The 12,967-nt window shown below is 48.0% G+C and overlaps 1 protein-coding gene across 1 annotated transcript in view; it reads left to right on the forward strand.

The window, feature by feature from the left end:
- Window positions 1-12,967, forward strand: part of GREB1L (GREB1 like retinoic acid receptor coactivator) — a 331,061-nt gene that overhangs the window by 304,920 nt on the left and 13,174 nt on the right. The window contains exon 31 of the mRNA XM_063923572.1: window positions 6,758-6,899. Within this exon, the coding sequence (XP_063779642.1) occupies window positions 6,758-6,899 (142 nt within the window). The remainder of the gene's footprint in view (window positions 1-6,757; window positions 6,900-12,967) is intronic.

Raw genomic sequence — 12,967 nt, forward strand, 5'->3', positions numbered from 1 at the left:
TTCGTACTCAGACGCTCACAGGGGACGGAATCCCCCACCTAGCGATGTAATCCTCGGGCCAGTATAAAGAATTTGTGCGGGAAGACGCTCCGTCTTCAAGGGGCAGAGCTTCTCCTCAGAGCGGACGTAGCAGCGTTCAGCGCCATTTTCCTGCCTGCAGTTCCTGTACACAGACGCTGACAGAGCTGTCCCTCCAAGCAACTCCAGCTATCCTGTGCGGTACCAGGGGGTAGTAGAAGGGGGGGGGGGGGGAGGCGGTGAATTAGTTCTGTGTAATTATTACAGTACACAGTGGGCGCTGGTAAGGGGTGTCCTTTATCAAAACAGCGCTGTGTGTGGGTTAGCTCCAATCTCTGTCTCTCTCACCATTCTCAGGGGGGAAACTCTGTTTAGCCTCACCTGTGTGTGTGTGTGTGTGTGTGTGTGTGTGTGTGTGTGTGTGTGTGTGTGTGTGTGTGTGGAGTGTTTGGGGTCTCCAGTTAGCTATGTCTGGGGACTCTGTGTCATATGCGGCTGAGGATATGTCCTCTTAGGATGATCTCATCCCATGCAATCAGGATTGCACTGTTGTAGCGCAGATACCAGCAATGGAGCCTGAGTGGTTGTCCTCTATCAAAACTATGATTTCTCAGATTTCTAGTACTAGGGTTGCTCGGAATGAATCTGCAACTCAGGTTTTACAGAATTCTATGGCAGTTTGGTCCGGTTCTGTTACCTCAGGACCCCCCTCTGTTGGTTCCCACAAACGTGCTCTTGCCCAGATTATGCAAGACGACACGGATACCGACTCTGACACGGCAGACGGTGATGGGGATGTGCTTAGGGAGGCTGCATCTCTTGCCAAAGGGGTGCAGTTGATGATGGAGGCTATTAGAGATGTGTTGAATATTGCTGACACAACTCCTGAGCAGGTTGAGGAGGCTTACTTCACTGATAATAAGAAAGCATCGCTAACCTTCCCTGCGTCCAAAGAATTAAATGCTATTCTTGAAAAAGCATGGGGAAACCCAGAGAAAAAATGTCAGATCCCTAGAAAGGTTCTGGTTGCTTTCCCTTTCCCAGAGGAGGATAGAAAGAAATGGGAAAATCCACCCTTAGTGGACGCGTCTGTATCCAGACTCTCGAAAAAGGTGGTTTTACCGGTTCCAGGATCTACCGCCGTAAAGGAACCCCCTGATCACAAAATTGATAATACGCTCAAATCCATATACACGGCTTCAGGGGCGATACTACGGCCTACTATTGCCTGTGCATGGATTTCCAAAGCTATAGTAAAGTGGTCAGGCACGTTACTTGAGGATTTGGATACAATTGATAAAAGTGACGTTGAATTGTTTTTACGTAACGTTCAGGATTCTGCAGGATTTATGGTGCAATCCATGAAAGGCCTGGGTTCAATGGCTGCAGGAATTTCTTCCATGTCTGTCTCGGCTCGTCGAGGACTGTGGCTGCGCCAGTGGTCTGCCGACGTGGAATCCAGGAGAGGTGTGGAGACCCTACCCTACACAGGTCAGGCTCTCTTTGGGGAAGCGTTGGATGCGCAGCCTGGAGGTAGGGCCGGTGGGGGCGAGACTCAGACATTTCAGTCACGTCTGGGTGTCGTCCGGCCTCGACCCCTGGGTACTAGATACTGTGTCCCAGGGGTACCGGCTGGAATTTCAAGATCTCCCTCCTCATCGGTTCTTCAAATTGGGCTTGCCAGCTCTGCCGGCAGACAGGGCTACCCTACAGGGAGCCATCCAGAAGTTGGTGGAGGCACAGGTCATTGTACCAGTCCCTCCACAAATGCAAAACACAGGTTACTATTCAAACCTCTTTGTGGTACCGAAACCGAATGGTTTGGTCAGGCCCATTCTGGCCTTAAAATCACTAAACCCCTTTCTGCGGGAGTTCAAGTTCAAAATGGAGTCTCTAAGGGTGGTGATATCAGGTCTGGAGGAGGGGGAATTCCTGGTATCCCTGGATATCAAGGATGCGTATCTCCACATTACGATTTTGGCTGCTGCATCAAGCTTATCTCCGATTCGCACTGTTGGACTGTCATTTTCAGTTCCAGGCCCTGCCATTCGGCCTCTCCACAGCACTGATGGTATTCACCAAGGTGATGGCGGAAATTATGGTTCTCCACCGCAGACAGGGGGTGAACATAATTCCATATCTGGACGATCTGCTTATAAAGGCATCATCCAAGGAGAAGCTGTTACGGTCCATAGCTCTCACGACCCAGCTTCTCAGGGAACATGGTTGGATCCTGAATCTTCCAAAATCACATTTGGAACCAACCAGGAGGTTGTCCTTTCTGGGAATGTTCCTCAACACGGAGGTGCAGAGGGTGTTTCTTCCAGAGGAAAAAGCTTTGGTGATTCAAACAATGGTCCGGGATGTCCTGAAGCTGGTCCGGGTGTCGGTTCATCAGTGCATTCGCCTTCTGGGGAAAATGGTGGCCTCTTACGAAGCGCTACAGTACGGGAGGTTTCATGCTCGGTCCTTCCAACTGGATCTCCTGGACAAGTGGTCGGGATCCCATCTTCACATGCACCAGAGAATACGTTTGTCGCCAAAGGCCAGGATTTCACTCCTCTGGTGGCTGCAATTACCTCACCTTCTGGAGGGCCGCAAGTTCGGGATTCAGGACTGGATCCTTCTAACCACGGATGCAAGTCTCCGGGCATGGGGTGCGGTTGCTTAAGGGGAAATCTTTCAAGGAAGGTGGTAAAGTCTGGAAGCTGGCCTGCAGATAAACATTCTGAAACTAAGTGCCGTCTACAACGGTCTTCTCCAAGCGGCCCATCTTCTGAGAAATCGGGCCATTCAAGTGCAGTCGGACAATGTAACGACACTGGCTTACATAAACCGACAGGGCGGAACGAAGAGCAAGAACAAGAATCATCCTCTGGGCAGAAAACCATGCGTTGGCGCTGTCTGCGATCTTCATTCCGGGAGTAGACAACTGGGAAGCGGACTTCCTCAGCAGACACGATCTCCATCCAGGATAGTAGGGACTCCATCGGAGGAGTTCACGGAGGTAACAGATCTTTGGGGCGTACCCCAGATCGACATGATGGCCTCTTGTCTCAACAAGAAGCTTCGGCGGTATTGTTCCAGGTTGAGGGACCCGCAAGCCTTGGCGGTGGACGCCATAGTGACTCCGTGGGTGTTCCAGTCGGTGTACTTGTTTCCTCCACTTCCACTCATTCCAAGAGTTCTCAAACTCATAAGGAGAGCAAGAGTTCAGGCAATCCTCATTGCTCCGGACTGGCCAAGAAGGGCTTGGTACGCGGATCTGCTGGCTCTACTGCTAGAAGAACCGAGGCCTCTTCCTCTTCGGAAGGACGTGCTGCAGCAGGGGCCGTTCGCCTATAAGACTTACCACGGCTATGTTTGACGGTATGGAAGTTGAACGCCAGATGTTGGCTCGGAAGAGTATTCCGAACAAGGTTATTCTTACCCTGAAACAGGCTAGGAAAGTAGTACCATCGCATTTGGAAAAAGTATGTGTCTTGGTGTGAAGAAGTTTCCTACGGTGGCGTTTCAACTTGGACGATTTCTCCTCTTCATCCAAGCAGGTGTGGATATGGGCCTGAGATTAGGTAACGTAATGGTCCAGATTTCGGCCCTATCCATTTTCTTCCAGAAACAGTTGGCTGCCCACCCTGAGGTTCAGACCTTTCTGAAGGGATTTCTGCACATCCAGCCTCCCTTTGTGCCGCCTACGGCGCCCTGGGATCTTAACGTGGTGTTGCAGTTCCTCCAGCCGGACTGGTTTGAGCCTCTACAGGAGGTGGAGGTCACGTTTCTCACGTGGAAGGCTGTCACTTTGTTGGCCTTGGCTTCTGCTAGATGTGTGTCGGAGTTGGGGGCTTTGTCATGTAAAAGCCGATACTTGATCTTCCATGAAGATAGAGCTGAGCTCAGGACACGTCCGCAGTTCCTTCTGAAGGTTGTGTCGGCATTTCAGAAGAGGACTGCTCGTCACAGAAAATTGTACTCTGTTTGTCCTGTATGATCCCAAGAAAATTGGGTGTCCTGTTTGTAAGCAGACGATCTCTTGCTGGATCAGGTTCACTATCCAGCATGCGTATTCTACGGCAGGCCTGCCGTGTCCTACGTCTGTTAAGGCCCACTCTACTCGTAAGATGGGTTCTTCCTGGGCGGCTGCCCAGGGTGTCTTGGCTTTACAACTATGCCAAGCGGCTACTTGGTCGTGGTCGAACACGTTCGCAAAGTTCTACAAGTTCGATACTTTGACCAAACTGCAGGTCCTCAGAGGCCAATCAGTTCTTCAGGATCCTCCGCGCTCTCCCTCCCGTTCTGCGAGCTTTGGTACATCCCCATGGTACTAATGTGGACCCCAGCATCCTCTAGGACGTAAGAGAAAATAGGATTTTAATTACCAACCGGTAAATCCTTTACTCGTAGTCCGTAGAGGATGCTGGGCGCCCGCCCAGCGCATCATGATCCTGCAGTGGTTACTTAGTTCAGTACTGCTTAGTTCTTGGTAAGTACGGTTTCGTTACTTGATAAGTAATGTTGTTCAGCCGTTGCTGATGTTTCAAGCTAGTTAGCTTTCTTTGCCTTGTGTGTGAGCTGGTGTGAATCTCGCCACTATCTGTGTATAATCCTTCTATCGAAGATGTCCGTCTCCTCGGGCACAGTTTCTAGACTGTGTCTGGTAGGAGGGGCATAGAGGGAGGAGCCAGCCCACACTCTCAAACTCTTAAAGTGCTAATGGCTCCTAGTAGACCCGTCTATACCCCATGGTACTAATGTGAACTCCAGCATCCTCTACGGACTACGAGAAAAGGATTTACCGGTAGGTAATTAAAATCCTATTTTTTCACCCACTCTGTGGACTGCCCTCCCACGCATAGTAAGATTCACCTCTATTCTCCAAAACGTTTTAAACGTTCCCTGAAAATTCGGGTGTAGTAGGGTATGCCGGCGGCCGGGCACCCGGCGACCAGCATACCAGCGCCGGAATCCCGACCGCCGGCATACCGACAGCTGTGCGAGCGCAAATGAGCCCCTTGCGTGCTCGTTGCGCTCGCCACGCTGCGGGCACGGTGGCACGCTACGCTATCTTTTCTCCCTCCAGGGGGGTTGTGGACCCCCAAGAGGGAGAAAAGATGCCTGTATGCCGGCGTTTGGGATTCCGGCGCCGGTATGCTGGTCGTTGGGAGCCCGGCCGCCGGCAAACAGAAGACCACCCTTAAATTTTACCTTTTCAGACAAGCCTATCAAATTCCAGACCCACCCACATAACCTTCAATGCTTCCCTATCTAATTACATCCTCTCTGTACAGTACACATAACCTCACATATATTTTGTCTTTCTTTACTCTCACACCCTCCTGACCCTTTGCCAACATTGCTGGATGATCATATCTCATATCATACAACCCATTAAGAACCTAGCAATCTGGTGGACCATTATGCAATAGGTAACATTTATCCTTGTGTATCAATGCCTATTTCCCTATAGATTGTAAGCTTGCGAGCAGGGCCTTCCTACCTCCATGTCTGTCTGTTTTTACCCAGTTTTGCTCTATTACTGTTGTTCTAATTGTAAAACGCAACGGAATATGCTTCGCTATATAAGAAACTGTTAATAAATAGACATTGGAGGAAGCCCGGGAATCTAAGGGGATCAGCAGAAGAACTTAGCACCGGCCATAGGGGGTTATTCGGAGTTGTTGGCAAACCAAAAAAGCACACTAATGGGCAAAACCATGTGCACTGTAGGGGGGGCAGATATAACGTGTAGAGAGAGTTAGATTTGAGTGGGGTGTGTTCAAACTGAAATCTTAATTGCAGTGTAAAAATAAAGCAGCCAGTATTTACCCTGCACAGAAACAAAATAACCCACCCAAATCTAACTCTCTCTGCACGTTACATCTGCCCCACCTGCAGTGCATATGGTTTTACCCAATTGCTAACTTTTTTGGTTTACTAACAACTCTGAATAACCGCCATAGACTGATGTGTACACATATGAGATACAGTTTTCTGGTCAGATACGGATTGAGTGCTCAGATCCATACACACAGCTAACATGGCAGGGTTAGCTGCTGCTACTGGGCCTGCACAGCAAATCTGTCCCAAGCTGTGGCTGTAGTGCTGGTAAATAAGTATGACATACCACTGCTATTTTGGTCATAATTTGAGCAGCTGGTCTGGAGGGAGGGGTTTCTGGACAACTGAAAGACCCCCCCCCCCCAAAATAAATATTTTACCTCTGGGCTCCTGGTACCTTGTGAACTTACACCCCTGCATTCTAGGTCAGCATTTAGGTAACCGCATCTGTAGAGAGGCAGCTATGTGTTTGTCAGAGAAATGGACAAGGGATGAGTATGCTTCCTACAGCTCTTATGAATTTAAAGTTGCGCTGCCATGTATATAAAAGATAACTCTAATGTGCATCCATCCCTTGCTGCGTCCCGCTACATGGAGCCATTGTTACTAGGGCTCTGTCAGTCCTTAATGCAGAATCAGGAATCCAGTTTATTCACCAACGTTAAATAGCATGAGGGAGGAGGGGGGGGGGGGGGGGGGGGTGACCTTTTTAATGGCAACTAGGGTAAGAAAGCATAGATCCTAGGCAATCAGCACTCTGACGTCTTCTCATCCCACTGAGGAAGAATATATATATATATTTCATTAAAAATAAAAAATATATTTTTTCATTTATTTTTGTGTTTCAGGATCATTCATTGTACAACGGTTTGCATTAGATGAGTGACTCTTCCTTTTATTTCAGGTACTTCTGTGAAGATATAGACTTTAACCTTCGAGTAAACAGCGGTGGGTTGCTGATCTGCTGCTTCAACAACTTCAGCCTTATGAAGAAGCATATTCATGTGGGAGGGCACAAGGACTTCATCATTAAGCCCAAAATTGTGGTAAGCGTGGAGGGCTATTTCCTTTCCATATGTAAACTGCTTTTCTCTCTCATTCTTCCTTATACTGCGGCTCCACAGTAGTATTCTACTCTGCTATTTCCTTTACACTCCTAGTCTTTAAATAATGCCTTCTTTAGATAACTCTATACATAGGAGTACTAACACAGCAGTACTAACTGTGCTATTTCTGTACACCAGACAAGCACTGCAGTGATGCAATCATCTTTCCATCCTTTCATCTGTAGCCCTGAAATACACTCATCTCATTTGCCTTCAGCCCTGATATTGTCTCTTCTCTTCAGTCCTGATAGTGTCTCTGTCATTACCATCATACAGCCAGTCCTGATAGTGTCTCTGTCATTACCATCATACAGCCAGTCCTGATAGTGTCTCTGTCATTACCATCATACAGCCAGTCCTGATAGTGTCTCTGTCATTACCATCATACAGCCAGTCCTGACAGTCTGTCATTACCATCATACAGCCAGTCCTGATAGTGTCTCTTCTCTTACCATCATACAGCCAGCCCTGATAGTGTCTCTGTCATTACCATCATACAGCCAGTCCTGATAGTGTCTCTGCTCTTACTGTCATACAGCCAGTCCTGATAGTGTCTCTGTCATTACCATCATACAGCCAGCCCTGATAGTGTCTCTGTCATTACCATCATACAGCCAGTCCTGATAGTGTCTCTGTCATTACCGTCATACAGCCAGTCCTGATAGTGTCTCTTCTCTTACCATCATACAGCCAGTCCTGATAGTGTCTCTTCTCTTACCATCATACAGCCAGTCCTGATAGTGTCTCTTCTCTTACCATCATACAGCCAGTCCTGATAGTGTCTCTGTCATTACCATCATACAGCCAGTCCTGATAGTGTCTCTTCTCTTACTGTCATACAGCCAGCCCTGATAGTGTCTCTTCTCTTACCATCATACAGCCAGCCCTGATAGTGTCTCTGATCTTACCATCATACAGCCAGCCCTGATAGTGTCTCTTCTCTTACTGTCATACAGCCAGCCCTGATATTGTCTCTTCTCTTCAGTCCTGATAGTGTCTCTGTCATTACCATCATACAGCCAGTCCTGATAGTCTCTGTCATTACCATCATACAGCCAGCCCTGATAGTCTCTTCTCTTACCATCATACAGCCAGCCCTGATAGTGTCTCTCCTCTTACCATCATACAGCCAGCCCTGATAGTGTCTCTTCTCTTACCATCATACAGCCAGTCCTGTTAGTGTCTCTGCTCTTACTGTCATACAGCCAGCCCTGATAGTGTCTCTTCTCTTACCGTCATACAGCCAGCCCTGATAGTGTCTCTGATCTTACCATCATACAGCCAGCCCTGATAGTGTCTCTTCTCTTACTGTCATACAGCCAGCCCTGATATTGTCTCTTCTCTTCAGTCCTGATAGTGTCTCTGTCATTACCATCATACAGCCAGTCCTGATAGTCTCTGTCATTACCATCATACAGCCAGCCCTGATAGTGTCTCTTCTCTTACCATCATACAGCCAGCCCTGATAGTGTCTCTCCTCTTACCATCATACAGCCAGCCCTGATAGTGTCTCTTCTCTTACCATCATACAGCCAGTCCTGTTAGTGTCTCTGCTCTTACTGTCATACAGCCAGCCCTGATAGTGTCTCTTCTCTTACCATCATACAGCCAGCCCTGATAGTGTCTCTTCTCTTACCATCATACAGCCAGTCCTGATAGTGTCTCTGTCATTACCATCATACAGCCAGTCCTGTTAGTGTCTCTGCTCTTACTGTCATACAGCCAGTCCAGATAGTGTCTCTGTCATTACCATCATACAGCCAGCCCTGATAGTGTCTCTTCTCTTACCATCATACAGCCAGTCCTGATAGTGTCTCTGTCATTACCATCATACAGCCAGTCCTGATAGTGTCTCTTCTCTTACTGTCATACAGCCAGCCCTGATAGTGTCTCTTCTCTTACCATCATACAGCCAGTCCTGATAGTGTCTCTGATCTTACCATCATACAGCCAGCCCTGATAGTGTCTCTTCTCTTACTGTCATACAGCCAGCCCTGATATTGTCTCTTCTCTTCAGTCCTGATAGTGTCTCTTTCATTACCATCATACAGCCAGCCTTTATAGTGTTTCTGCTCTTACCTTCATTCTTCCCACTCTGATAGTGTCTCTGTCATTACCATCATACAGCCAGTCCTGATAGTGTCTCTTCTCTTACTGTCATACAGCCAGCCCTGATATTGTCTCTTCTCTTCAGTCCTGATAGTGTCTCTTTCATTACCATCATACAGCCAGCCTTTATAGTGTCTCTGCTCTTACCTTCATTCTTCCCACTCTGATAGTGTCTCTGTCATTACCATCATACAGCCAGTCCTGATAGTGTCTCTTTCATTACCATCATACAGCCAGTCCTGATAGTGTCTCTTCTCTTACTGTCATACAGCCAGCCCTGATAGTGTCTCTGTCATTACCATCATACAGCCAGTCCTGATAGTGTCTCTTCTCTTACTGTCATACAGCCAGCCCTGATAGTGTCTCTTCTCTTACCATCATACAGCCAGCCCTGATAGTGTCTCTGTCATTACCATCATACAGCCAGCCCTGATAGTGTCTCTTCTCTTACTGTCATACAGCCAGCCCTGATATTGTCTCTTCTCTTCAGTCCTGATAGTGTCTCTGTCATTACCATCATACAGCCAGCCCTGATAGTCTCTCCTCTTACCATCATACAGCCAGCCCTGATAGTGTCTCTTCTCTTACCATCATACAGCCAGCCCTGATAGTGTCTCTCCTCTTACCATCATACAGCCAGCCCTGATAGTGTCTCTCCTCTTACCATCATACAGCCAGCCCTGATAGTGTCTCTTCTCTTACCATCATACAGCCAGCCCTGATAGTGTCTCTGTCATTACCATCATACAGCCAGTCCTGATAGTGTCATACAGCCAGTCCTGATAGTGTCTCTGTCATTACCGTCATACAGCCAGTCCTGATAGTGTCTCTGTCATTACCATCATACAGCCAGCCCTGATAGTGTCTCTTCTCTTACCATCATACAGCCAGCCCTGATAGTGTCTCTTCTCTTACCATCATACAGCCAGCCCTGATAGTGTCTCTTCTCTTACCAGCATACAGCCAGCCCTGATAGTGTCTCTTCTCTTACCATCATACAGCCAGTCCTGATAGTGTCTCTGTCATTACCATCATACAGCCAGCCTTGATAGTGTCTCTTCTCTTACCATCATACAGCCAGCCATGATAGTGTCTCTTCTCTTACCATCATACAGCCAGTCCTGATAGTGTCTCTGTCATTACCATCATACAGCCAGTCCTGATAGTGTCTCTGTCATTACCGTCATACAGCCAGTCCTGATAGTGTCTCTTCTCTTACCATCATACAGCCAGCCCTGATAGTGTCTCTGTCTTTACCATCATACAGCCAGCCCTGATAGTCTCTTCTCTTACCATCATACAGCCAGCCCTGATAGTGTCTCTGTCATTACCATCATACAGCCAGTCCTGATAGTGTCTCTTTCATTACCGTCATACAGCCAGTCCTGATAGTGTCTCTGTCATTACCGTCATACAGCCAGTCCTGATAGTGTCTCTGTCATTACCATCATACAGCCAGTCCTGATAGTGTCTCTTTCATTACCGTCATACAGCCAGTCCTGATAGTGTCTCTGTCATTACCGTCATACAGCCAGTCCTGATAGTGTCTCTGTCATTACCATCATACAGCCAGCCCTGATAGCGTCTCTTCTCTTACCATCATACAGCCAGCCCTGATAGTGTCTCTTCTCTTACCATCATACAGCCAGCCCTGATAGTCTCTTCTCTTACCATCATACAGCCAGCCCTGATAGTGTCTCTTCTCTTACCATCATACAGCCAGTCCTGATAGTGTCTCTGATCTTACTGTCATACAGCCAGCCCTGATATTGTTTCTGCCCCTACCTTCATCCTGCCAGCCTTTATAGTGTCTCTGCTCTTACCTTCATTCTTCCCACTCTGATAGTGTCTCTGTCATTACCATCATACAGCCAGTTCTGATAGTCTCTGCTCCTACTGTCATTCAGCCAGTCCTGATAGTGTCTCTCTGATCTTACTGTCATTCAGCCAGTCCTGATAGTGTCTCTGATCTTACTGTCATACAGCCAGTCCTAATAGTGTCTCTGATCTTACTGTCATACAGCCAGTCCTAATAGTGTCTCTTCTCTTACCATCATACAGCCAGCCCTGATAATGTCTCTTCTCTTACCATCATACAGCCAGCCCTGATAGTGTCTCTGTCATTACCATCATACAGCCAGTCCTGATAGTGTCTCTGTCATTACCGTCATACAGCCAGACCTGATAGTGTCTCTGTCATTACCGTCATACAGTCAGTCCTGATAGTGTCTCTGTCATTACCGTCATACAGCCAGTCCTGATAGTGTCTCTGTCATTACCGTCATACAGCCAGTCCTGAGGGTGTAGTACGGCTGACCGGCGGTCTCCTGACCGCCGGTCAGCTTACCGACGCCGGGATCCCGGCAGCATACCGACGCCGGGACCCCGGCGGGGAGGGGCAAGTGCAGCAAGCATAAAACGGCCTGTTTCCGCCCAGTAACACCCATTTCCTGTCAATCACATTACGATCGCCAGAACGATGAAAATGCCGTGAGTAAAATTCCTAAGTGCATAGCAAATTTACTTGGCGGAGTCGCAGTGCGGACATTGCGCATGCGCATTAAGCGGAAAATCGCTGCGATGCGAAGATTTTTACCGAGCGAACAACTCGGAATGACCCCCAGTGTCTCTGTCATTACCATCATACAGCCAGCCCTGATAGTGTCTCTGATCTTACCATCATACAGCCAGCCCTGATAGTGTCTCTTCTCTTACCATCATACAGCCAGCCCTGATAGTGTCTTTCCTCTTACCATCATACAGCCAGCCCTGATAGTGTCTCTGTCATTACCATCATACAGCCAGTCCTGTTAGTGTCTCTGCTCTTACTGTCATACAGCCAGCCCTAGTGTCTCTGATCTTACTGTCATACAGCCAGCCCTGATAGTGTCTCTGATCTTACCATCATACAGCCAGTCCTGATAGTGTCTCTTCTCTTACCATCATACAGCCAGCCCTGATAGTGTCTCTTCTCTTACCATCATACAGCTAGTCCTGATAGTGTCTCTTCTCTTACCATCATACAGCCAGTCCTGATAGTGGGGGTCATTCCGAGTTGTTCGCTCGCAAGTGAATTTTAGCAGATTTGCTCATGCTAAGCCGCCGCCTACTGGGAGTGAATCTTAGCATCTTAAAATTGCGAACGATGTATTCGCAATATTGCGATTACACACCTCGTAGCAGTTTCTGAGTAGCTTCAGACTTACTCGGCATCTGCGATCATTTCACTGCTTGTCGTTCCTGGTTTGACGTCACAAACACACCCAGCGTTCGCCCAGACACTACCCCGTTTCTCCAGCCACTCCTGCGTTTTTTCCGGAAACGGTAGCGTTTTTTCCCACACGCCCATAAAACGGCCTGTTTCCGCCCAGTAACACCCATTTCCTGTCAATCACATTACGATCGCCAGAACGATGAAAATGCCGTGAGTAAAATTACTAAGTGCATAGCAAATTTACTTGTCGCAGTGCGGACATTGCGCATTAAGCGGAAAATCGCTGCAATGCGAAGATTTTTACCGAGCGAACAACTCGGAATGACCCCCAGTGTCTCTGTCATTACCATCATACAGCCAGCTCTGATAGTGTCTCTGATCTTACCATCATACAGCCAGCCCTGATAGTGTCTCTTCTCTTACCAGCATACAGCCAGCCCTGATAGTGTCTCTGATCTTACCATCATACAGCCAGCCCTGATAGTGTCTCTGTCATTACCATCATACAGCCAGTCCTGTTAGTGTCTCTGCTCTTACTATCATACAGCCAGCCCTAGTGTCTCTGATCTTACCATCATACAGCCAGCCCTGGTAGTGTCTCTGATCTTACCATCATACAGCCAGTCCTGATAGTGTCTCTTCTCTTACCATCATACAGCCAGCCCTGATAGTGTCTCTGTCATTA

Source organism: Pseudophryne corroboree, chromosome 5, assembly GCF_028390025.1.
Source record: "Pseudophryne corroboree isolate aPseCor3 chromosome 5, aPseCor3.hap2, whole genome shotgun sequence".
Taxonomy (NCBI): Eukaryota; Metazoa; Chordata; class Amphibia; order Anura; family Myobatrachidae; genus Pseudophryne; species Pseudophryne corroboree.